Source organism: Rattus norvegicus, chromosome 8, assembly GCF_021556685.1.
Source record: "Rattus norvegicus strain SHRSP/BbbUtx chromosome 8, alternate assembly SHRSP_T2T, whole genome shotgun sequence".
Taxonomy (NCBI): Eukaryota; Metazoa; Chordata; class Mammalia; order Rodentia; family Muridae; genus Rattus; species Rattus norvegicus.
Genome location: NC_141541.1, coordinates 126062973 through 126090158, shown reverse-complemented (window position 1 = coordinate 126090158; position 27186 = coordinate 126062973). Strand labels below are relative to the sequence as shown.

Genomic DNA, 27186 nt, shown 5'->3' with positions numbered 1-27186 from the left:
ATGACATGCCTCAGGCTTTTCTCCTTACCTTTCCAATGCCTTCATCCTGTGGGGCACCTCCTACCACGTCAGTGACAGACGGATGAGAGAAATGGCCGGCGGTCACTGCATAGCCTAGACAGGATGAAGAGGAAGCAAGGATTTGCTTGATGGAGGTCAGATAAGGGAAAAATTATGCAGCAGAAGAAAGGGCTTCCCAGGTGGGTAAGTAGACATTACAAGCTAGTTATCCTTGGCACATGGACCTCCTGGAGGACAAGTGGCAACTGCCAATCTTTTCATAATCAACATCTTGTCTCACAGAAATGCATGTTTGTGGGGACACTGGAGGACCGTGCCTTAGGATGGTCCTCTATGGAGCAAGGAAGGTGCTACATACTCCCTGTGTTTTTTACTTTGGGGAAATGGAATTCTAGTGACGCAGTCCATACACGAAAAGGTGCAACTCCGTGAATGGCCATGCATATGCCTACAGTGCAAACCCCATCCAGGTCAAGAAAATGAACAAAGGACTTGGAAGTCAGCTCAATGGTAGAATAGAGCTTAGGTTCAGCACAATGGTAGACAAGACTTGCGTTCAGCTCAATGGTAGAAGAGGACTTGGGACTCAGCTCAATAGTAGAATAGGGCTTGTGGTTCAGCTCAATGGTAGGATGGGGCTTGGGGCTCAGCTCAATGATTGAATAGGGCTTAGGGCTCAGCTCAATGGTAGAATAGGGCTTGGGGCTCAGCTCAATGGTAGGATAGGGCTTGGGGCTCAGCTCAATGATTGAATAGGGCTTAGGGCTCAGCTCAATGGTAGAATAGGGCTTGGGGCTCAGCTCAATGGTAGAATAGGGCTTGCTTGGTATGTAGGTTCGATTCCTAACAGCACAAAATATTTTATGTTCTCTTTTTCGCATAACACAATAAGTGGTTGAACAACCATGCCCAAGATTACCAAGCAAGATTCAAACCCAACATGTCTGACTCCAGAGAAGCTGAGGTCAGCAACTATGTCATGTCCTTTTTAAGAGAAGGACAAGGACCCATGATGGACAGATGCATGGACTGGTGAGCAGATGGGGAGTCGAGGAATCTGGGTCTGAAAGGAACCCAGAAACAATGAAAAATGGTTGTGTGCGCTGGATTTAAATGTCTCTTGCCTTCCCAAGACCATCTGGAAGGCCAAACTCGCACCTCCGGCCAGTACAAAATGCCGTCTATCCTTCAAGCTTTCTCATGACCTTCAACCCCACTGCTCTGATTAAACATTGACTGCCGTGACACATGTCAGCCGCCATCACTTTAGCCTGGCTAAATCTTGTTTTCCACATGGTTGACTTTTTCCAGACGTTCACTTCACCCAAGGCCGCCATGAGTGAGACCCAGATCAACTGCTCCGTGCTAATCCCGGCAGCAGATAAGGGTCTCAGAGAGAAACCACAGGCCCCAGAGTTCTCAGGATCTGTCCTCAAACCTAGAGCCACCAACCAGCTGTGTCCTTCTCGTGCTTTCCCTCAAGTCCCTGACTCACTGAGTCTCTCCCTTCATCAAATAGACAGCGCCCCAGGAATCAGAAGCGCAGCCCCCACTCTCGTGGTGTTCCCAGCTTCATCCGAGGTTCAGCACTAGAGGCAAATGCACTCCTTGGGGTTGGGGCTTCAGCACTTAAACCCTGTGTCAGAAACCGTGGATGAGTAACTGACTTCACTACCAAGTCATCTAACTCCTTCACACTCTGTCCTCTATGAACCGTACTCGGCAGTGATGGCAGCTGTCTTGGAAGACTGTTTTGGATTACCCACCAAGCATGGCATTGAGTGAGAGGTGTTTGAAGGAGCTGGATGAAGAAACACCTCAAAGCTTATAAAGTGCCCTGCTGCTCGGCAAAACACTCATGGCGGGAATGACAAGTCCCCAGCTCCCTACACCCGCCCAGCATCTTTCTAGAAAATTCTCTATGCAGAAAGAGGGTTGGAGGTTCCCTTGGCTGCGATTGTATACAGCAGCCATGAAAGACGACATTATTTTGTCGGCTTCACCCTTTCTTTAGTTTCCCTTTCAGTCTATGTGAGGCCTGGATTGGAGAAGGGACTCAGTACCATCACACAAAGGCAGCCCGTCTCCGTGTTTTGTCATATTTTTGTTTTGTTGAGACAAGGTCTTGCTAAGCAGCCCAAGGTGACTTCAAAGTTTTGATCCTCCTGCTTCTACCTCCAGAATACTAGGATTACAGGGCTGGACTGTCATGCCTGGCTTATCTCTGTTCTTAAAAGGGCATGGCCTTCTGTCTGCACCTTCCCTCTCTTCCTATTTCCTGCCCTCCCTTTCTCCCTTCCCTTCTTTTCCTCCCTCCCCTTCCAGTCTTCTTTTTTCTTCCCTTCTGCCTTTCCTTCCTCCATTTTTGTTTTTTGTTGAAATGGCATCTCACTATGTAGTCCAGAATGGCTCAAATGTTCTTGATTTCATAAACCTCCTGCAGAGGCCATGGGCTCTGGAGTAGCATGGGTACACACCACCGTCCCCAGACCAGGACCACTCTTACCTGGCGGTTGCTAAGTTAAATCATGCCTACCTTCTCTCTAGACAATTAAAAAATTGAAAAAATGATCGAAAAACATCTCAGAGCCTTTGAGTAAGGCTCAGCATGGAAACCCCCAGTTCTCACTGCTTCTACTCATGACCAGGAAGCAGACCCATCATTCAAAATGATGTCCAGGGAAAACCAGGATCCAGTCGAGTTTGCTTCATATCTGACCATCTGAACGTGACTGACTGCCAAACCAAGGCCAGGAAATGGTTGTTCCCCTGGAAGCTCACCCATCAGATTTCAAGAAAACCACCCTGTTTGGACTGAGTTCCTCTTCTACCACCCATGTGTGCAGCTAGACGTCAAGCTGTTAAGGGAACTCTGACAAAAGTGTAACTAGTTAGGCGGATTAATGTAAAAGCCAGCTACTGCTTCTCTCTGTCCTAGTAATAGAGCAACAGTCCATGAGCTCATGTTGACAGAGGTCCACCTCGTTACCTATGGACTCCCCGGTTACTCACCCAGGTAAGTATACCGTCTGTTCATGATCGCGTCATCGTTCAGCTTAAAATACGTGTTGTCTGTGAGATTCAGCACCTTGAGTGTCCCTGCCCAATAAAATGAGCCCGGAGCGCCCATGATCACCAGCTCCTAGGGAGAGAAGTCCGAAGGGGAATGGAGTGGATTAGGTGATGCACTGGGAGCCATAGTCACAGCAAAGAAATTTGAAATGCCTCGTTACGGCAACACATATGGTATCAGATCCTGGGAAATCTGGAGTTTATCGCTGCTAGGCCTAAATATGAAATTACTAAGCGAGGAGAGAGAATGAGAGACAGACCAAGTCCCTGTTTTGGACACCGAAGCGGCTGCATGGACCCTCGTACCTCCAACCCTGGCTTCATCCTAAGGTAAAAAACAGAACGGTGAGCAACTGATGCTATTGCTAAACATTAGACACCAGGAAACAGTGCTTGAGAACATATCAACAGCAACCCTAGCATGGTGATGGTGCACTCCTATATCCCAGCAGAAGTTCAGGGCCAGCCTAGCTACATAGCAAGTTCAAAGCTAACCTGAGTTTAATGGGACGTTGTCCCAATATGAATATTGGCCAGGGAAACCAGTCAGTCGCTAAAAGGGGTTTTGCAAAAGCCTGACCACTCCAGTTCCATCCCCCAAACCCAAGGTGGAAGGAGAGAACTGACTCCCGAAAGTTGTCCTTATCACTGAACATGTACTATGGCAGGCACACCTACGTACATGCACACAAACATCAAGCGTGTCCATACGCATACACAATGATAAATAAGTAAAATTTTAAATACGGAAAGAAGGTCAGAATGATAGAGAAAGAAACAACAAAAACAAATTTCATCAGAAAAAATAACAATGAAACCCAATGCTTTTGTAAGTTAATAATTTTTTTTTTTTGGTTCTTTTTTTCGGAGCTGGGGACCGAACCCAGGGCCTTGCGCTTCCTAGGTAAGCACTCTACCACTGAGCTAAATCCCCAGCCCCGTAAGTTAATAATTTAAAAAAAGTACAGCATGCACACATATGGTGCACATACACGTATGTAGACACTCGAGTAAGTCTTTGACAAAAGAAAATAACTATAAAAAATAAAAACTAGAACAGAAAACACAACAAGGCACCCTGAGACTGTCTTGGGGTACACAAGTTGTTATTGAGAGTATGAAATTTTGAGTGACATATCTAGATGACTACACAGACACAGACCAGGAGGCTGAGTCTCCATGTATTTATGGCTCCTTCCTCATTGGGATGTAGAACTATGGGAAGCCTTTTTCTCTTCTTTCTATCTTGTCCTCTCTCCTTTCTTTCTTTATGAGAACAAATCATTTCTGTGGGAAAAGGTGGCACAATGCACATTCATTCAAACATTGTTCTGGTTTGAATATGCTTGGACCAGGGAGAGGTACAATTTGGAGGTGTGGCCTTGTTGGAGTAGGTGTGTCACTGTGGGTGTGGTCTTGGAGTGGGTGTGGCCTTGTTGGAGTGGGTGTGGCCTTGTTGGAGTGGGTGTGGCCTTGTTGGAGTGGGTGTGGCCTTGTTGGAGTGGGTGTGGCCTTGTTGGAGTGGGTGTGGCCTTGTTGGAGTAGGTGTGTTACTGTGGACATGGGTTTTAAGACCCTCATCCTAGCTGTCTGGAAGCCAGTGTTCTCCCAGCAGCCTTCAGATGAAGATGTAGCACTCTCAGCTCCTCCTGCACCAGGCCTGCCTGGATGCCGCCATGTTCCCGCCTTCATGACAATGGACTGAACCTCTGAACCTGTAAGCCAGCCCCAATTAAATGTTGTCCTTACAAGAATTACCTTGGTCATGGTGTCTCTTCCCAGCAGTAAAACCCTAACTCAGACATCCATCTACGTATTCCCCTCACCCTGGTGTGAGAACACTGCCAGTTCTCAAAGGGTATTTGAAAGATAAACCACGAGTTCCTTAGAGGAGAGAGACTATTTTTCTGGCCTGAGCTTAAAAAGGAATTGTAACCAATGCCCAAACACAGTGGGCACTGAAGAGTGTGAGTGATGGCCACAGGACCAGTTGTATACACAACTCTCTTCATCTGCAGCTTGGTCTAGACCGAGGCTCTGAGCAGCAGCAGGAGCCTACAAAGACTGCAGGACCTGGGTGAAGGAAGGGATGTTTTCCTGAGATTTGCCTTCATCCAGAAGAAAAACTAAGTAGATACCTAATAACTCCTGTTACCTCTTAAGTGTTACAAAGTACATATACAACATAATCTTTTATAAACAAAGTTGTCTCATTCCTTAAAAATCCAGAAAGTGGGCTGGAGAGCCAGCACCTAAGCACTTGCCCAGAAGCATGAGGACCTGAATGCAATTCCCAACACCAGGCATGGAGGCATGCACCTAGAACACCAGCACTGGGGAGGATGAGGCAGGCCGGGGTCCACCAGTCAGCCAACCTAATCAGCAAATTTCAGGATCATTGAGAGACTCAGACTCAAAAAATAAGATAAAAGGCTCCCAAGGAACAAGACAGCACATGAAGCTGACTTTTGGCCTCTATAGATGCGTGCACATGTGTGTAGTATATATGTATGCATGTATGTATGTATATGCATGTGTATATACATATGAATAAAAACAATAAAATTAAAAAATTAAAACATGAGACAAAGCTCCTATCATCCCCCTGCTCTTTTAGTCATCACAGTGTTTTATCTCCGTCCAAGCTGGCCTGCTCAGCCAAAGCTGCGACCCTCCCACTGTACTCAAGAGAGGTACTGCCTTCCTGGAAGCCCTTGAGTTTGGATTTTTCTATTCACTGCGGATGATGGCTAGATCCTTTTGTGTACCATTGTCAAATGTCAGGAGGGTGTGATCAGTTCTAAGCTCTGCCATGCAAGAACCAGCCAATGCCAGTGGTGCACACAAATGCACACAGGCAAAAGTCATAGTTGCCTAAATCCAGTCCCTCAATAAACACTGTGGGCCTCTCTCCAGTTTCCTTTATGATACAGTGTCATCTAGATGTGCCTGAAAGGAGCCACCAGCCTTTGTCTGCCTGCCACATATATTATTAAATCTGAACCAAGAAATGTCCCCCTGCCATCTCCATGATGGGTCAGCTCATGTCTTCTCTAGAATCTTGGAGTATATCACCTCTGCCATTCTAGTCCGCAACGTGGTTAAAGTGGTCCTTTATCCTCAAGGACATGAGGTATTCATAACTCACAGAGGACGGATGACCTTGGGGACACTGACCACAGGTCAAGCAGACATCTTGGGTGGGAAAGCTCTGACCCATCATGGGCACGTCCAGCAAGCTCCAGCTCATGGCAGCCGAGTGTGGAGGTCAGCCGGAGGGCAGGGGAGGGATCCAGCCTGCCTGACCCTTTCAAGTACATTTCCTGTCCAGTTGCCGACAGCTGAAGTTCCAGAAATGAGGGAGGCAGAGAGTTCAAAGAACTGCCGTTTACAGGGGCCAAGGCCTGGGAACCAAAGCTAAGGCCGAGACCCAGGCAAGCCAGGAGACAATGGCTAGGGTTGGAGAACTATGTTGTAGAAGGGGGCGGGGGGAGGGCGTAGTCTTCCTCCTCAGAGCTAGGCATCCTCTCCTGTGCTCCAAACACTCTGTTCCTATTTATCCACAGAGCCCAGGAGGCCCATGGCAAAGCATTTGACTCTAAGTCACTATCTTCTTCTTCTGGTCACCCTTAGCTTACACTAATGTCCAGGCCACTCCTACATATCCCTGTCTCCCCAACCTTTGCGAGCCCCTTCTAACCATCTCTAATGTCCCACCCTCTCCAACTTACCAGCTGACAGGGCCAAAAAGATGCCTCCCCAACATGAATCTTTGTCCTTTCTGTTCCTGGTCAAGAGCTTAATGAGTTCTGATTTCTGCCATGAATAAACCCTCTCCTCTATCCTCAGAGGAAAAAAATCTCCACATTGCCCCATGCTGAGTCACTCAAGGCCTAACTCTGCCCAAGGCCAGCCTCTGTCCAAAAATATTCCTGAAGCAGTTCTATGAGTAGCTCAGTACCTCATACTCATGACTGAAAACAGGATATACCAAAATTCAATTGTTGAGCACCCCTGGATGCAACTATAGAAGGCCAGAGAGGCCGGAAGCTGAGGGGAGCACAGAGTTGAGATTTCATCAAAAGGTGTCTGGCTCCAAGTCCCTGCCTTCTCAAGTCCCTGTCAGATGGGAAGACACTGGACATCTGAGCCAGGAGCACCATGATGCCTTTGCTGCCTGAAGAAGGTGGCTCTGAGGCTCTCCTGTTGGGAAGCCAGCCTGGGGAAAGATGACAAGAGCTCTGGGCTGGAGAGGGAGGATGCCGAGAGAAAACGTGTCTCACTGATGGACTGTAGACTTGTGGGTTTGGAGAGAGGGAAGTAGGAAGAGATTCTCATCCTAACTTCAACAGCTATGACAAATGGTGGTGCCAGTCCCAGAGCCCAGTATGAAAGTCTGTGTAGACCAGGCAGGCTCATCCTTTAGACACTGCAGCAGGACTTGGCATCCATGCCTAAGAACTGTGCAAATGTGATACATACATTTGCAAGAGTAAAGTTTACAGAGTTTTAAATGCATTTGTATTTTGTGTTGGGCCAAATCCATAGTTGTACATCACTTGTAGAGAGAGTTGGAAAAGGGACTGGTGTGAACGGGCGGGGCAAGCTGCTGAAGGCAGGCTTGGAAGCAGAGCACCTGGTGTTCACTAGTTTGAGAGGCAGCGGGTGAAACTGCGTTTCTTTGTTGCCTCTGGGCTAGACATTGTATCACCAACTGCCTTCTCTTTGACTTTAGAGAGCTGACTCTGAAAGAAAACAAGGTGAACAATTCCACTCCTGACAGGGTGAAGACAAGAAAGCCCTAGCTCCCCTTCTTGCCCCCTCAATATGGTTCATGTTCTCCCAGGAGGAAAAGGAGTAAGGCCCCAAGAGTCTGGCACCGGGCAGTGATGTAGAATGTGAGCTTCTGTCTTCCAGCTAATAGGAGGATCAGAATGTCAGGTTTCAGGTCAGGATTTTTGCAAAATCCCTCAGGCTGAAACATATGGTACCGCTCAAGAAAGGACCCAGGCTGGAATGAAAAAAACCTCCACAGTAGTGACAGCTATGTGACACTGTGTATTCATTAAAAGCCACTGGCTTTGAAATGGTTAGATGGGAGAATGTATATTACACATATTTGATAGCGATAAAAACAAACAAACAAACAAACAACAGGGCCTGGAAAGATGACTCAGCAGTTAAGAATGCTCGCTGCTCTTCCCGAGGACTTGCTTTCAGTTCACAGCACCTACGTCAGGCAGGCAGCTCACAGGCAACTATAACTCTGGCTCCAGGGGATCTGATGCCCTCTTCTGGCCTCTGTGGACACTACACTCACTTGCATATACACATATAAACACATCATTTATATAATCTTTTCTAAAAGATTTAAGAATCATGGGAGACAGTTCAAGGTCGGTAAATCTGCTGGTGGTGCTGGTGGCTTTTCTGGAAAGCACTGTGGCCGCTACCAGGTAAGGCAGTGATAAAAACAAACAAACAAACAAACAAACAAAAAACCCAAAAAACAAACAAAAAACAAAACAACCAATCAACCAGGATGTGTTTTAGGTGTTAAACAGGACTTAGGTGAGCTTGAAAGGCAAAGGCACATTTGATCTTTGACCTGAACAAATTCATGGACAGTGTTGCTGCTTGCAAAGCCAAGCATGGAATGGCATGTGGTTCGAAGCCATATAGATGTACAAACTTATAGAAAATCAGCATCAAATAAGAGCCCACCCCCACCCCCTTGGGAATGAGATGACTCAGTGTCCAAGTAGACACTTGGCTCAAAGCTTGAAAACCTGAGCTTGCTCCTGGAACACACATGGTGGAAGGAGAGACACAACTCCTGCAAGTTGCCCTCTGACCTCCACATATGAGCCATGATAGGCTTACCCATACACATGTGCACATACACAGAATAATGGAATGTATTTTAATAGTGAAAACGGTGCCTAAAAAATCTCCTATCTGTAAAAGAAAAAGAAAAAGAAGAAAAAGAAAAAAATCATTCCATTCCTGTCAACTGGGCACATTCCAGAGTAGAGACTTTCAGAATTCAGGGACTGGAAAGCCTAGTGTGTGTAAAATTGAGTCTCTCTGCTAAGGAAGTGGAGGTGGTGTGAGGAGACGCACAGGCGACGGACAAACTACTATCAGCTTCTTCCACAGATCTCAGATGGAGCCAACATCTGTAGGAATCTCCCAGGAACCAGCCCAGCCCTTCACCCAGCAGCCCCTGCTCAGTTGGTGTCCTTGGTCGGGCTTAAATAACGTCCCCTGCTAGAAACAGCAGAATCCACACTACCTAGGGCACCAGAAATCCCATCTCCAGGGGCCACCTCAACCACAAAATGGAAAGGACCAAACAGCAAGAAGGAAAGAGAGACAAAAGCCACGTGGCTACACCCACCTCAGTGAAGAAGCCTGCTATCCCGGCCTGGCAGGAGCCATGTTCCTCCCCATACTTCTTCTTATACTCTGGAGGAAAGGGGAGAAGAGCAGACCACAGCCATATCAGTGTGTGTCAGGTGCTTGCCAATCTGGCCACTTCCCACGCGCCTCTGCGAGCTGGGCCCAGGGACATGGTCCAGGCTGAGGCATAGGAAGGAAGTCTTAGGACTCCAAGACTCAAAAACCGAGCCTCTGAAGCCATCGGGTGGCCAGGCTGCCAAGTGTCCCAGAGGATGACCTCCGTTCATGAGGAGAAAGAGGAGTGGCAGCCACCGTCATCAGCCAGGAGGCTGGTGACAATTACTCCATTGACTTCAGAGAGGACTGAGGTCCTAGAGAGCCCAGGGAATTAAATACAGGATCTAGAAATGAAATACTGTGGACATTCCCATGTGGGGTCTCCTGGAAGGAGGCCAACCCTCCCAGAGAGTCCCTCAGACTCTGGCAATCTGTTTTCTCCTGAACAACCAGAAGCAAGCCATCCACCTGTGGGCTGAGGAAGGCAGGACTGGCCCTGGCATGTAGTTACACTCCTGAGACGTGTAGAGCTAGTGTATCCTAGGCCTCATCTGCCTCATGTGCAAGAAACACAGGGAGCTCCGGAGGCCAGAAGGAAACCGAGCCAGGGCTGGGGGACTGGCTGAATTGTGGAGGCATGTGGGCCTACGTTCAGTCCCCAGAAACCATGCTTCCAAAAGGCAGAGCAGTACACACTTGTAATCCCGGCTCTAGAGAGGTGCACACAGGAGGACCCTGGCTGCCTGCCTGGTAAGGATCAAGCCAGTGATGGACCAGTCTCAAAGACCAAGGTAGGGGGCATATGAGGTCGGCTTCTGCCCTCCACGTGCAGGACTACATGCCTACGCACACGCTAACACGCATAAATGCACAATTGACCATGTAGCCACATGCACGCCATTCAGCACGGGGGACATCTCTGCCGCTGTTTTGCTGTAAGTCAGGCAGGAACAGTGAGGCCACCTGAGGATCGTTTGTCGGGTTCCAGGCTTTGCCTCCCCCGCGCCCCCACTCCATCCATCATTCCCTTGGCCCTCCCTGTCCCTCGAAACTTATCTCTCCATTCCTCAACAGCTAAGAGTACCGATTCTCAGAGAGGTGAAGCGAGTTGCCAAGGGCCACACAGCTACTTAACACATGTTGTTTTATCTCTGTGGCCTAACGAAGGTTTTGCAAAGTGAGCGGTTTTGCAAGATCGAGAGGTTGCCTGACTGACAGGAGAGGGCCCTCGAGCTTTTCCGATGGTGTGGCAATAACCCTGCTGCAGACTCTCAGGCTGCCCGGTAAATAGCCCAGTGACCCCCTGCACTGTCCTCGAGGCTCTTAGCCAGCCTCTAGTACCACTAAAGGTAATGGAATTATGTTTTGAAAGACACTAAATAAATAATAGGGGGGAAGAAGGAAGCTGTGATGGCAACAGGACTCTGCTTCCTGAAGCTTCAAGTGTGAGCTCCAGGCGGAAGGGAAAAAAGACTCTGGGGAAATAGAGGGAGAAATTCGGTTTCCAACCACACACCACAGAGTCGGGAACGTTTTTTTTTTTTTTTTCCATAAGTGGCCATTAATCCAGGCTACGTTACAACAGAATGTTAATTGAGTTACACCTCTCCTCTTTGAGGCTAAAACCACTTCTTCCCGCTTCGACCTGTCCAGTCACTGTGCAGAAGACTCCCTGGCTGCCAGAAGCAGCCCAAAATCTTACATTGGGAGCTAAGGGTGGACGATATGGGCAAAGAAATAAATCCCACGTCAATTGCCTGGCACAGAAATGGTACAAAGTGAAAATAAATCTTGCCTTAAATAGCACAGTGTCTGGCATCTGCACATATGTGAGTACACACACACACACACACACACACACACACACACATACATGCAATGCATGCACATATGCATGCACACATGCATGTACACACACAAATAAAACAAGTTTTATAAAAATAGAACAACAGCAAAAAAGATCACAATGTCCAACTTAAGCAGTTATGCATAAAGCTTGGAATATCAGGTTCACGGGTTTTTTTTCATCCTACAGACTCTAAAGCTAAACAAAGCATCGCAATTCTTGCACGTATGTGCATGTGTGTTTCTCTTTGGATCTGGTGTTTGGATGAAGGTTTACACACAGGTGCACATGCAAGCACGCGTGTGAAGGGAGGTGGACAACCTCAGGCACTACTCTTCCAGAACCATCCACCTTTGGTTTCTGAGACATGGCTTCTCACTGAACCTCAAGATCATTTACTTGGCTATGCTGGTCAGCCAGTGATTCTGAGATTCAGTCTCTGCCTCCCCAGTGCTGAAATGAAAAGCTCAAACTACAAAACCCCTCTGGTATGGAAGCTGGGTTCTTATGCTTGCAGGCTAGACACTTCACAGACGGCTTCTCCCCAGCCCTGAGACTGTAACTCTAAACCATGAAACAATTATGGAGACTCAGACATTCAGAGACCAATAAGACCATCTTGCCTGTCACTGCTCAGACTTATAGATTTGACACGATAGCAATTATGTGCAAAGATTACACTTTTCAAAGCACCCTAACCCTAACCCTAACCCTAACCCTAACTCTAACCCTAACTCCTAACCCTAACCCTAACCCTAACTCCTAACCCTAACCCTAACCCCTAACCCCTAACCCAAACCCTATGACTAAGACTCTAAAGACGGTTCACAGAGAAACATCACCATGCCTCCCTCAATGCCTTCCAAATTGTGAGGGTGCTCCCAACACTGAGAGCCAAGGTTTCTAAGACAGCCCCATTCCTGGCCCAGGCTAATGTCCTACAGGGAATAGTTGTCACTAGCACTTCAGCCTCGGGTAGCAGGGGGCACTGTCTGGAGACCAGCTACCATTTCTCTAAGCTGGTACCACCCTACTCTGGGGCTGGTGAGGTGGGGGAGGGACAGACCAGCAATAGCTTAGGCATTTCTAAAGTTACTAGGTCTGGACTTGACTTCTCTGGAGTTCCAGGCTGAGGACGAATGTGAGACCCTACTACCCAGAACTCCCCACTAGAGGATAGGCCCCATCCCAGCCTCCCAGAAACCTCTATAATTTTGTCACAAACTCTCTCAATGTGAAGCAGGTCTGTGTATTTTCCTTTGGCCTCCTGTCCCTCCCTGACTACACATGCCTGGGAACAACGGTGACCTGGTTGCTCTCTTCCAGGAAGTCAAGCTTCCCGGAAGTCCTAGAAATCTATAGCCTTCCAGATGCCTCCTTGGCTTCTCTGCCCAGGTGACCTTACGAGTGTGTGTAACAACACACACTTCCTATCTCAAAGACGATGAGCTTGTTTGCCTAAATGTCCTGCACACCGGGCTGGTATCATTTACCCGACTGTACTTGACTGTGCTCTGTTGCCCGGCCACACACCGGACTAAAGACCCAGGTAGAAGTGCACAAGGACCAGGCATGGGTGACTCTCCTGCTACCAAGGTCCTGAACCCTGAATCTCTCTGTACCACCCCCAACATCCCCCCCCCGGCCTTCTTGTTTTCCCTTCCACCTCCTATGGTCAGGCTCCCTGTGTGCTATTCAGCACTGCTTGAAAAGGCTCTGTGCTCTGAGAATCATGGATTCCAAAGCTACCACTAACTCCAAGATCTGAGGACAAACACGGGTGGGATGATGGGGGGAAGACAACTGAGCACCAAATTCTTCTGGGCTTTCCACACTGACTGTACCCCATGACTGTACCCACACTGACTGTACCCCATCTACAGAGAACTGACTGTTCTCTGTAGACTAGAAGAAGCAAGGCAGAGTATCCATCTCTTCAGACCATGCTGCTCTATGCTGTGACTGTCCCTGACTATCTCTGAAGACCTGAGAGCAGTCCCAAAGCACTCATGGGACAGCCCATTCCCAAAGGCAACAGCAATGGGAAGTCACTGAGCCTGAGCTCATGGACGCTAAGCAAAGCAAAGCCTTCTGAAGCAGAGTGAGACCTTTACTGAGGACACATCTCTCTCTGGATGCAGCAGCATCAAGCTGTGGGGACTTGAACCCCCAACTACTAAGCCCAGAGACCCCACTCCTTTTCAGTAAAATGTTCAGACACAACATCATGGCGGCTGGGTGTGTAGTTCTTCTGGTAGAGTGCTTGTGTGCCTGCTAAAGGACAAGGTTCCTCGTGAACTGGGCATGGTGGCACATGTCTAAAATTCTAGCAATCAGGTGGTAGAGGCAGGAGGACCAAGAGTTCAAGCTCATTACGGGCAACATGAAATGCTGTGTCTACACTAAACACTCAGAGACAACACCTGACAGATGCTAAGGCTCTAGTATATAGAGAGTTATGCTAATACAGTCAAATACTTAAAATCATCTCTCCAATGAAAACTTAAACGCTTTTGTCTGCTTATCCAGACTTGAGTTGGAGGAATGCCTTATGCACAAAGCTGTGGAAGAGGGCTGGGTAGAGCCAGGGGCAAGCGGCTGACCCCAGTAGAGCTGAGCCCAAGAAACATGAGTCACAGCCCTGTCTCCATCGAGCAGTCCAGGAAGCACAGGGTGGAGGGACCCGGGAGGAGCCGAAGATGACCTCCAGCCCCCTGTGTTCCTAGGAAGACCATTTCTGCACAAACACAAAGGCAGTGGGCCCAGGCGACTCTGGGCTTGCTCAGTTAGTCCCCACCAACATGGCACACCAGACAGCAAAGTACTAAAGCATTTATCTATCTAACGATGCAGGAGAAACAGACTCTTCAATGGTGGCTTGCCTTCTCTGTAATGTGCCCAGCTGTTTGACCCAGGGAAACTGAGGCCAGTAAGCAAAGATGGGGCTAAGCAAGAGGACCTGGAAGCAGTGTGGGGAATCTCTCTTTTGTGGGCGGGTTTGATATGTGTGGGTAGCACCATGTACTTTAATTCATCAAGTTCTGGGCTCTTCCCTCCAAAGTGGCAGCATTTTTCGTGGTTTAGCTGCTGGTGTCATAAACCCTGTCTAAACAGAAGGCAATCCCGAGATGAAGAGAAACAAGAGCTTCAAATACCCACAGCCTACCCTGAAGCTAGTGGATTGTAATTGACATTAGAAAGCCGTTGAACTGGATGCTAAGGCTTAGACAGACATAGATCCGTGGTGCATACATTCCTCATAAGACTCTCACTTTCCACTACATGTTGGAGAAAATGTGATTTTCCAAAGCCGCCAATTAATCATCCCCCAGCCCTGTGTGTGTGTGTGTGTGTGTGTGTGTGTGTGTGTGTGTGTGTGTGTGTTGGGGGAGGGGGTGACCAAAGAATGGTAAGTGCTTTTACAGTTGAACATTGAACAATGATTTAGGAATCAATTCTTATAGGTATACAAGCACACACATGCTCTTGCGTATCTGTAGAGAATTCTAGGACCTAGAATTTGTGGCTGTGACAAAACACTGGCCTAAAGCGGCTTGAGGAGAAAGGTGGTTTGCTTCATTTTACAGCTCCCAGTCCATCACCGAGGCAGGGACCCAAGGCTGGACTTAAAGCAGAGAATGCCGAGAGCTGCTGTCCACTGGTTTGCTCTTCCCCAGGCTTGCTCAGGGTGTTTCTTACACAGCCCAGAGTGCCTGCCCCTGGGGGGCGCTACTCACACCAGGCTGGAGCCACATCCATCACAACCAGGAAACAGACTTGTTCGCAGGCCAATCTGACAGATGCAGTTCCTCACTGAGACTCTTTCTTCCGACTTATGTCTAGGTTTGTGCTAAGTTGGCAAAAACTAATTATGGCCACCCACAAATAACACAAAAGCATACAATTTGTCTTTATAAGTCTGACTAATTTCACTCAAATGATCTCGGGCTCTATCTAATTTGTATTAAATGACAGAATTTCACTTTTTAATGGCCCATCTCATACACAGGCACACACATGTGCACACATATGTGTGTGTATGTATATACAACTTTCTACAAGTATTCTTTTGACTGGCATCTAGTCTGTCTTATACCTTGGCTCTTTGACTAGCACCACAGTGAATGTGGATACGCAGACGTCCCTGTGGGATGTTGACGTAGAGTCCTTCATGTCTACAGACAGGAATAGGATAGTATACTGATCACATGATAGCTCTGTGTTCAGCTTTTGGCAAAGCTGGTGTGTAGGCGTTCACATGTGTGCAGATGCCTTTGCTCATGTATGCACATGGGGAGACCAAAGTTTGGCTTAGCTGTCTTCCTCGACCACTTTCTATTTTTTTGACATTTCTTACTGAACCCAGAGCTCACTGAGGTGGCTAGCATGGCTGGGGGTCTCCCAGAACAGCGCAGGTATCAGACACGAAGAGCCACTCCAGGTCTTCATGTGGATGCTGAAGATCTGATGTCAGCTCATGCTCACGCAGTAGGCACACTCATGCTCACACAGTAGGCACACTCATGCTCACACAGTAGGCACACTCATCCCAGAGCTGCCTCCTGCTCAGAACTAGATTTAACACACTGATCTCAAAGTCTTTTTCCAGTTGTTCAGCTCAGCTAGAAAGTAAAGGATCTGGGAAAATAGCTTTCTAGCCTTAAATTATTTCCAAACATCACCGAGGAGTGATAAATCTCTCAAGTAACTGAAGATAAGGCAAAAATTTAGGGGTCCGTGCTTATTAGCAGACAGGTCGTTAGTAATGAAATGGCCATTTACCTCCCCCAAAGGGAAGAAAAGATAAACTACCTTCCGTTCTGATGGACTTCCGTCTACGTGGGAAATAAAGTAACGCTATAAATAGCAGGTTAGAGAGGAAGAGGGAAACATATCGAAACAGTTCCATGTGGGCTGTGGAACTCCTGAAAGCCAACTGCTTCAAGCAATTAAGCAAGAAGGGCATTCGAAGAGGAGAAAAGAATTAGAGAGAATATTTAATAGTTTTGACCTTTTGCATTCATCTTGCAGGTCAGGGCGACATTGGTCACAGCCAGTCGTTCAGCTCAAGCCACACTGCTGCCGTGTTAGCCTCCGTCAGCAGCGAAGGGTGGAGCTGTTGGCGTCTCGCCCATCTCTGCCACTTCTCACGATGTTTTTCCAGAGGGAGGTTTACCATCACAGGCACACGGGTTGTTTAAAACACACTGCATGGCTACAAAGGAATATTACGCTGTCTTGAAATGGAAAGACGCATTGATACGTTCTAAGACACGGAGTGTATCCAGAGGAGACTGGGCTAGATGAAGTGAGCATGCCACATATTGGATGATTCCGCTTGTACCCAGAATAAGCAAACTCATGGAGGAAGTGGGCTGGTGCTTGCCAGGAGCTGGAGAGGAAACTGGTGGTGACCAGGGACGGTTTCAGGTAGGGACCATGAAAGACTTCTGGAGAGAGGTGGACAGACAGTTAGTTGCCCGGTGTGAATAAGAATGGAACACTCACACATACACACACTCACACATACACACACACACACACACACAATCGCACACACTCACACATACACACACACTCACACATACACACACATACACATACACTCACACACACGCACACACACATGCACACACAAACGCACACACTCACACATACACACACTCACACTCACACATACACACACTCACACTCACACACACACGCACACACACAAACGCACACACTCACACATACACACACACTCACACTCACACACACATACACATACACTCACACATACACACACTCACACACATGTACACACATGTGTGCGTACGCTCACATAACTAAAAATAAAACAATCATTTTAACCCATTAATAGTTGCTTCCACTCAGGATTAGGAAGCACAATTCTGCCTCCTCCCACTTCGTACATTTTCTCCCTCCAGAAGAAGCGTCCCAGAGCACGAGACAGTCACATTTCTGAGAGAGCTGCAGCTGAGGACTGAATGGAATTCTGTCCTGTGGCCGAAACACTCACGACATATCCAGTGATAAAACATGAGCAGCCGAGCTACCAAAGCTAAACCTGGGGACTGAGAGAGACCTCTGGCTGAGTTTCACCAGGCTAATGCTGTCTGCTCTCCGTGACTGTGGGGCTTACCTCTAGATTGCACCTAACAAACCAAACTGAACCAAACCAAACCAAACCAGCAGAAGTGTGGTCCTAAAAGTCTACAATGTCCTGAAAGGCCACCAGGTTCACGACATAGTAACTGGAGGTCTTTCCCTGCGCCCCTGCTGATCACAAAGGAACCTACATGCCAACAGAAAGGGTCCATCCTGGGAAACCCACGCTGCACTTTAAGGGCCAACAACCCTCCCTGTGCTGAACACACCCTCAGTAAGGCCTTCATCAGCTTCCCCTGAACCCCAATTTTCTCACCTCTACAACGTGGATATGAACACTGACCAGGCAGAGGGACACAAGCCAGTGCCTTGTGTTCCTAAGTGGCCTTCCCACCTCCTAGCACCTGAGAGGTATTTATTGTCAGGTGAATTCTGATTTGGGCGCTTCTCAGATAACAATCCTCAAGATGCTAAGACACACAGACAGGTACTTTTTAAAGAGACTTAGAAACTGTGGGCATCTGTAACATTAGAAGATACAACTTAAACAGTAACACACACACACACACACACACACACAATGTGTGGAAACTTATTTGAGGTATAGGATCCATTTTTGTCTAAAGGTCTTGGCTCCAAGAAGAAACTTAGACCTCATGAATCCCAGGTCATTTTCAGAGACCTCTGACCTTCTCCTTTCAGCACTGACTGTCCTGTAGAGCCCGTCTCCGTGTGTGTGTGTATGTGTGTGTGTGTGTGTGTGTGTGTGTGTGTGTGTGTGTGTGTATGACTGTGCGTATGTATAAGAGATTGAGTGTGAGTGTGTATGCATAAGTGTGTGAGACTGTGTGTGCATGAGTGTGTGTGTCTAGTAAGTATGAGTGTGTGTGTGTGACAGAGAGAGACTGTGACTGTGTGTTATGTGTGAGACTGACTATGTGTGTACATGAGTGTATGTGTGTGTGAATGAGTGTGTGTATGTGAGACTGAGTGTGACTGTGTGCATAAGTGTATGTGTGTGTGAGTGTGTGTGTATGAATGTATATATGTGTGTACTCATGCATGTGGAGGTGAAATGCTAACACCAGGTCTTCCTGTAACCCTCCACCTTATTCTGAGACATGTCTCTCACTGAGCCTATAGCCCTCCAGCTTATCTAGGCTGTCTGGGCATCGAGCACTGAGCTCCAGGGACCCTCCTGTCTGGGCCTCTTGAGAGCTGGGGTACAGGTGTGCATTGTGAAACTGGCTTTTGTTCCCCTGAAGCATGGGGCTCTGGGCATTGAGCAGGGTCTTCATGCCTATGCAGCAAGCACTTTACCAACAGAGCCATCTTTCCAACCCCAGGACCCTCTTAACTGTATAAAATATTGAACAGCATCTTACTGTTTAATTCACCATATTTATTTAAGTGAGGTAACATTTGCAGAAGCTCTTTGGAAAACAGAAAGCCCTGTGTAAAAGCAGGGTTCATTATTTAATCAAAATGGAAGGGGCCTCTTCGTCTTGAATCTTTAAATGGATGTGCCCAACCTTTTACAATTCCTTCTTTAAAAAAACAAAAGAGATGCATACCCAAGCCTCTACTGCTTTTGATTTGTAAATGGATCATAATTGATTTTTACCCCTTGTGGGGTCTTGCCCTTCAGCATTAAGAAGAGGAAAAAAATATGTCTTCACAATGACGGCCCTGGTCCGGGTCTCACGCTGGGAATGGCCACTGCCTTAAGATGTGCATATGGGAAATAAAAGCTCAACTGCTCTGAGAGTTGAAATCAATTTTAAAGCACAATAAAATGCGATCAATTCAGACCCTTACAATTCAGACTTAACATTTGCGTACAACATCAGATCCTTTTCGGTCACCAGAGCAGAGAGCTTAACAAGTGGACTACACAGATAAGAAAATACAACTACACATTTAAGAAGATGTAATCCAGGCATGGTGGTGCATGCCTGTAACTTCAGCAACTGGGAGGCTGAGGGAGAAGGACAGAGAAGGTAAGACCAGCCCCAGCCTCATAGTCAGACCTGGCCCCACAAACACATTACAAACAGCTCCAGGCTCTTCAGAACATTTTTTTTTTTTTTGGTTCTTTTTTTCGGAGCTGGGGACAGAACCCAGGGCCTTGCGCTTCCTAGGTAAGCGCTCTACCACTGAGCTAAGTCCCCAGCCCCTCTTCAGAACATTTTAATGAAACCCAGCTCTCGGCCCTTAATTACCAGTTGACTCGAGAAGCGTCCACTGGACACCTTCTGAGACAACTTAAAGAATATTACATGACTTGAAAGTTAATTGGAAAATTCTCACTTATTGATTTTGGGAGGTATCAGGCACTTAAAACACCCCAAGTCCCTTGCCAGGAGGTACTGATCACCCCAATTTGCAGGAGAGGACATGGAGACCTTTCAAGCCTGTGCAAAGTCACCTCATCAGATTCGAAGAGCAGGAACTTCCAATCACGTGAATGTCTGGTGCCACCGCATCCTGAAATATGATGGTACGCCATTGCCGCTAACAAACAGAATCTCCATTTATTTATTATTTGTTTGCCTGTTTGTTCTCAGGGCAAGGGCATGTGCACATGTTACTGCACACGTGTAGAGGTTAAACGATAGCTTATGGAAATCAGTTCTCTCCTTCCACCTCGTGGGGCCCCATACTCAGCACCTTCACCAGCTGGTCCTCTAACAGCACCGCTCCCTCAGTCAGGGAACACTATCTGTGCTTTTTCTAGGCTGCTCTCGAGTCACCCCAGACTTGTGAGATTTTTTTTTCCCCATCACAATAAAAACATGAGCTGCTTACAGTCTCATGCTGAGTGCTGGCTTCTTGCCTTGCTGGGTTCAAGGATAAAGGATAAAAGAAGTGTCTGTGCTTGATTGTATCACATGTACTGACTTACGTTTGGAGAGGCTTTAAATACCCTGGTGTGGTGACTGGAGACATAGCTCAAGGGATCTGACACCTCTGACCTCCCGGCTCCAAGAACACTGCACTCACAAGTACAGCATTCCCATACACAGACACACAGACACACACAGACACATAGACACACACAGAGACACACACACAAACACACACAGACACACACACAGACACACACAGACACACATATATAGACACACAGACACACACAGACACATACACACAAACACACACAGACACATACACACAGACACAGACACAGACACACACAGACACACAGACACACACAGACACACATAGACACACAAACACACACACAGACACACACAGACACACACAGACACACAGACACACAGACAATACACAGACACACAGACACACACACAGACACACACATAGACACACAAATACACACAAACACACACACACAACACACACAGACACACACAAACACACACACAGACATACACACAGACACACAGACACACACAGACACACACAGACACACAGACACAGACACAGACACACAGACACAGACACACAGACACACAGACACACACAGACACACAGACACACACACAGACAAACACACAGACACACACACAGACACAGACACACACACACAGACACACACACAGACACAGACACACACACATACACATACACACACAAACACACACACAACACAGACACACACAAACACACACACAGACATACACACAGACACATAGACACACAGAGACACACACAAACACACAGACACAGACACACAGACACAAAGACACACACAGACACAAAGACACACACAGACACACAGACACACACAGACACACACACAGACAAACACACAGACACACACACAGACACACAGACACACAGACACACACACAGACAAACACACAGACACACACAGACACACACACAGACACACAGACACACAGACACACACACACACAGACACACACACAGACAAACACACAGACACACACACAGACACACACACAGACACACACACAGACAAACACACAGACACACACACAGACACACACACAGACACAGACACACAGACACACAGACACACACAGACACACAGACACACACACAGACAAACACACAGACACACACACAGACAAACACACAGACACACACACAGACACACACACAGACACAGACACACAGACACAGACACACACACACATACACATACACACACAAACACACACACAGACACACACACAGACACATGATTTAAAATAAGAAAACTCTTTTAAAAGCATTCTGGCATATTTAAGAAGCTAATGTTTGATGGTGCTCACTCTGTTTTTCTGGTAAGCTCCCCAAGCTATGCTGGTTAAGTCTTTATCTTCTTCCACACTCTGACAAAGACAACATGTGGACATAACGATACTGCCCGTGGTCGAGGCAGGTGTGAACTCGACGTGTTGCTGCAGGGGTGCACTGTGAGTTTATCTGATTTTACGTCCTAGTCTTCTTTGATTTCCAATTCCTTCTGTATTTCCTGCTCCCAACAGGATGTTCTGGTAGCCTCTCCCATCCAACAGGAAGCAGCTGAGAAGCCATGAGAAAAAGTCCTGTGCCAGACCCAAGACCAGTGTTTTTGATGGCTCAGTGGTTGAGATTCTACACTGCTCTCACAGAGCACCCAACTCAGCTGACTCAAAAGCACCTGTAAATTCTGCTCTAGGAAATCTGATCCAGTCTTCTGGATCACACACACAGCACACCACACACACACACACACACACACACACACAGACACACACACACACACACACACACACACACACACACACACACACACGGGCATGCGTGAGCATAGACACACACTTAAAAAAAAAATCTTTCTTAAAACAAAAAAGCTCAAGACATTTTGGAAAGGTGACCCAGAAAGTTTAGTCTACCAAACCGACCTTTCAGTCTTCAGGAGACTGCACTGCTGACCCTCCCAACAAGGAGCCACTACTACAGAGCCACAGGCAGGCTCTGTGAGCACTGTCCTGCGGGATTTCTCATGATCTCCCTAGAACAACCCAAAGGGGATTGGAGATAAACCAGCATCCACGGCACTGGCAAGACCTTCACACCAAGAGAGACAGTGTGGTACAGCAGCCCCCATTAAGCCTGTCTTTGCCCCCCATGCATTCCATCATTGGACAGAAAGTAAACCTGGAAGAAGTCTCTCCAGACCCTGCCCTGTGCTGGCTGCCGTGACTTACAGTACAGTGCCTCTGTCCCTCACTTCCCTACCTTCAGCAGACTGTAAGCCTAAATCAGGTTTCATATTCCTCAATCATAAAATGAAATAAGCCGTGGATGCTGCTTGAGAGTCACTCAACTGAATGTGGGTAGGCTGGGGATTCAATCCTACACAGCACCAACGTTCAGACATGGAGTTCCCTCTGTTCTCTCCTGCAACTGGAAGATTTGTGTTTTTAATCTATTTTCTAATTATTATTAAAAAGTAAGTTTAATTATGACATTTTCAAGCAAGTATGTTGTTTTTCATATATATGTGAGTACATGTGCATATGTGTATGTATGTACTCGGATACGTGTGTGTGTGTGTGTGTATGTATGTAGATGAAGGCCCAAGATTAACATCAGAAATCATCCTCAAATGCTCTTCTGCCCTTACCCCTGATTCAGGGGCTCTCAATCAAACCCAGAGCTCACCAAAATAGCTGGTCTCACTAGCCAGTCTTCTGTGGGGACCCCTCTGTCTCTGCCTTCTGGGATTGTGCCATATTCACCTGGCATGTACATGGGCATGTAGACTCTGGTCCTCACTTAAATGGGAAGCCCTTTAACCGCTGAGTCATCTCTCTGTCTCTCATGTATATATTAGTACACACTTTGCTGGTGTCCCCTCCTCCACTGTTGCCCTCCCATGTTCTCTCCCCATTCCCAGTGGTTCCCACTCTCTCCTCACATACTCCCCTCTCTTCTTTATCCTACCCACAATGCCCCATTGCCCTCTCTTCTGGGACTGTGTCTGTTGGCTTTTGTCTATCTGATGGTCATCAGCCATTGAACAAAACTAAAAGAGTTCTATTCCTTAAATAGAAGTCAGTCACCTTATAATGACTCATAAACCTTGCTTAGTGCCTGGCTCACTAGCATGTAACAAGCATATTACAGCGTGTAATATGTTCAGCATATAGCAGATATATGCTCTAAGAACGCAAAAAAAAAGTCTTGATCGAGTAAGCTGGACACGGAGTTTACATTCTCATCAGCAGGCAGTGTTAAGCAGAGGGAGCTGTAGAGGAGGGACTTGGGCGCTGGCATTTGGAGTCCTGGGTTTTGTTCCAACCAGTGTGTCACTCACCCTCCACACAGTGAAAACTCAGATTTGCATGCCACACTTCTTATCTCTCTGGACCTTGATACACCCAGTGTGCTGGTCTAGGGGACATCTGAAAGGCTCTATCAGACTCTAAATGCTCCCATTGTCCTTCACCATCCCGTGATCCCCACCTGGGACAGGGAGGTTACGTCACTGAGATTTTCCACATTAAGAGAAAATAATGGTTGTTTTAGGAGCCAGAGTTGGTTTCATTTAGACCACAAAACAGGGAAGTAGAGGTCTCCAAAATCAACAGTACAGGGCAGGGCCGCTGCGGGCCTGCTCCCACTTAATCCCCCCACTAGCCCAGTCTTCCGGAGAAATCTGAGCGTCCCGAACCTCTCATTTTACAGATCCAAGAACACAGAACCATTGTCCAATCCCCCACTTTCCTAAGCAGCTGCCCTTCACCCCAGTACTCCCTCTACCAGCCCCACTCCTTACCGTGGTGGGTTTTTGTTTTGTTTTGTTTTACCAAAGTACAAATTCGAATATGTGGGTATGCCACTTATGGAAGAAAAGTCAGGAGGGAGCAAACATCGTGCTAATATCTCCTCTGACTCCACTTGGCCATCATGGAGTCAAGAGATATAGGAAGCAAAGAAGCCTAGGCCGTCCCTGCATGAGGACTCTGAGTTCCCAGGCAGAGCCCTGCACCAGCCAGCTAACAACTTCGATTCTTACAGCCAGGGCTCAGCTGACAAGTTCAGGCCAGGCACTCCCGTGCGCTTGTGTCTGGGGATCAGTGAGTGAGCTGTGTGGGATGTGGCACGTACTCAGGTGGGTGGGTGAAAACCAAATGCCCTGGCTTGGTGCTCATGTTCTCCACTGCTTGACTGATGACACCATTCATTCATTCATTCATTCATTCATTCATTCATTCATTCAAGACAGGGGCTCACATACCCTAGCTGGCCTGGAGGATAAAACCCCAGAACTTCATGCACGCTGGGCAATCATTTCACCAACTAAGCTGCGCCTGCGGCTATGCTACCACGGTTTTAAGGTGAAATTTTCCGTCCCATTAGGACAATACGGTAATGAACAGAGCCAGAGTTCAGTCTCCTCATCTGGCCCAGCCAGGGCCAGCCAAGTGCTCAAGCAGAGGAAGAGTGAAGGCACGAAAACAGTCCGCCTAACACAAGAAGAGGGTCTGCACCTCCCCTCATGTTCCTGCTGACCTTTGTGTAGAGAATAGCTCACAGAATGTCCTGCCTGGGCCTTTGAGTTCCGCGTAGCGCCGTGGGATCCTCCTCAGGACACAAAAATTATCTACAAGGTCCAGAAAGTGTCAGAACCCCCTCTTGAGGACCACAAGTACAAAACCTGAGAAAGCCCAGGGAAGCACGAGGCCCTGTGGACCCAGGCCAGTGCTGAGACCTCTTTCCAAATAAATGGGAAGCAATTAAAAATCCGACTGGTTCAGCTCACCAGAACTAGGCTAGGAAAGGAGGGCCGACCACCAAAGGACCATCTGAAGCTGAATCAACTACCTCAGTAATGGCCGACTTAGTGTTCCCAAGAAATCACAGTTCTAAGCAGGGCATCATAGGAGACCCCAGGTGACCCTGTGCTCACACAGCACACCCCACATAGCCCCTGGTCTCAGAAGGCAACATGTAGAATGGGCCTGACTTGAACCCACAACCAGAGCGCACTGAGCTTTGCTGAGCCCAGCCTATGTGGAGTTGTACAAAAAAAAGAAAAAATCCATGTTGATTATTGTTTGGCCCAGATGAAGATGTGTTGTTATGCAGTGATAGCTGACAGATACGAAGTGTTCTCCAGACCCAAGGACTGCTCTCCGTCCAGTCTAGGACACTCAAGGATGGTCAGAAGAGTGCGTCATGAGATCTGAGTGAGGCGGGCTGCTTGTTCAACTTCTGCCACATTGTGACTTTATAGACACTGGATCCTCTCTTCCCACCGCCTAGAACATCCAGGAGTTTTGTGGAAGTCCAGTGACCATCCTGGCATTACAGCAGCGCTGTAGAGATCACCCGGACCAGTTCCTGACCTTTCTGATAAGGAGACTCAGTTCCAGAAAAGGATAATAGGTTTCCCAAGGCCCTACAGCTTCCAGCAGTGCCAGGAAGCTAAGAGAACTGCTGGATCACTTGGCTGAACCTTATCTCTGGGACTTCGTAAGGAACACCATGGTCTCTGTGGCAGGAGCAGGGCTGGACAGGGCCTTGACCACTGTCGCCTTTACAGATGCCTCTTCTATGGACATAACTTGGATGCCAGAGTCAATCCAGGAATAGATAACCCTGCTCTCACAACAGAGTGAGGAAAACCAGAGATATGCTAAGGCAGTGGTATGAGGGAGAGGGCTGGGGGCCTGTTGGAAGTTACCCAACAAGGAGGGCACCGCACTGAGGGAGAACTAATCCATGCTCACCTTCATAGCAGGGGATCAGCATCCTGCCTTTGGCCTGGAGGTTGGATGGGATGAGGTAACAGAATCCATGGGGCAAGATGTGGTCTGTTTCGTAGTATATGTTCTTCCAACGATGGGCACAGGCCTGAAGGGACAGAGGGGGAGGGAGGGAGAATGTCAATTCACGCCCAGGCATCGGCAAAATGAAACGGAGGAGAACCAGCTCCCGGGAGGGGAGAGCGTGATCATACCCGAGCACAGAAATGGTAAGACAGAAGACAGTGGGCTACAGAGTCTTGGAGTGAGGTTTCTAGGCAAAGGGCAGGGAAAGCCTAGGGAGTGGACAACGCCCTCCACACTGGGCACAAGAAGGGAGAAGTTTCCTGAGCGAGAAGCGTTTGGTGCACAGGACATGAGGAATGACACAGGTTTGGAAGTTCCAGGGAAAGAAGGACGGTGAGTGAGGAGGGTCAAAAGTAAGAAGATGTTGGAGGGGCAGCCAGACCCCAGCGGTGACAGGGAGGACCGATTTTATGCATTCAGCAGTGGCTAATTTCAGTGACTGGGCAACTGCGAGCCAGGGCACGGCTCCCGTGGGTGTGTGGCATAATCCTATTCACAGTTGTGAAGCTTCCCTCATCCACCACGAAGAGACTTAGGTGGGCAGGATGGAAATGGGCATCCCCAGGAGAGATACTGCCTGCCTGGGCCACGACGGAACATGGAAAAAAGAGAGAAGGGATGGGAAGCTGGCAGGAGGGAGGGAGGACAGGGGAAGAGGCACTGGGAAGAAGACAACCCAATCTTTGAGTTTAGCTACAGAGACACTCAGCAGACCATCTCCCTAACCAGAAGCAAAGGTTTGCGGCTGCTCTCTCCACTGGAGAAATAATGGGTGCCCAGCAAAACACACACATCTTGAACAAACCCTTAACAAGCTCTGGTAAATGCACACCACTGTGGCACCAAACCCTCAGGGAGATGGCCCCTTCGTTCCAGGCA

General features: G+C 47.8%; 2 protein-coding genes across 2 annotated transcripts in view; both read right to left on the bottom strand.

Annotated features, from left to right (window-relative positions):
* Window positions 1-27186, bottom strand: part of Itga9 (integrin subunit alpha 9) — a 309149-nt gene that overhangs the window by 252952 nt on the left and 29011 nt on the right. The window contains 4 exon segments of the mRNA NM_001420002.2: window positions 29-114; window positions 3034-3163; window positions 9494-9561; window positions 26206-26329. Of these exon segments, the coding sequence (NP_001406931.1) occupies window positions 29-114; window positions 3034-3163; window positions 9494-9561; window positions 26206-26329 (408 nt within the window).
* On the bottom strand, window positions 18899-21793 carry LOC148004378 (uncharacterized). The gene has a single exon (XM_087564219.1). It carries the CDS (start codon window positions 21712-21714, stop codon window positions 20509-20511), a length of 1206 nt encoding a protein of 401 aa, XP_087420345.1. The 5' UTR covers window positions 21715-21793; the 3' UTR covers window positions 18899-20508.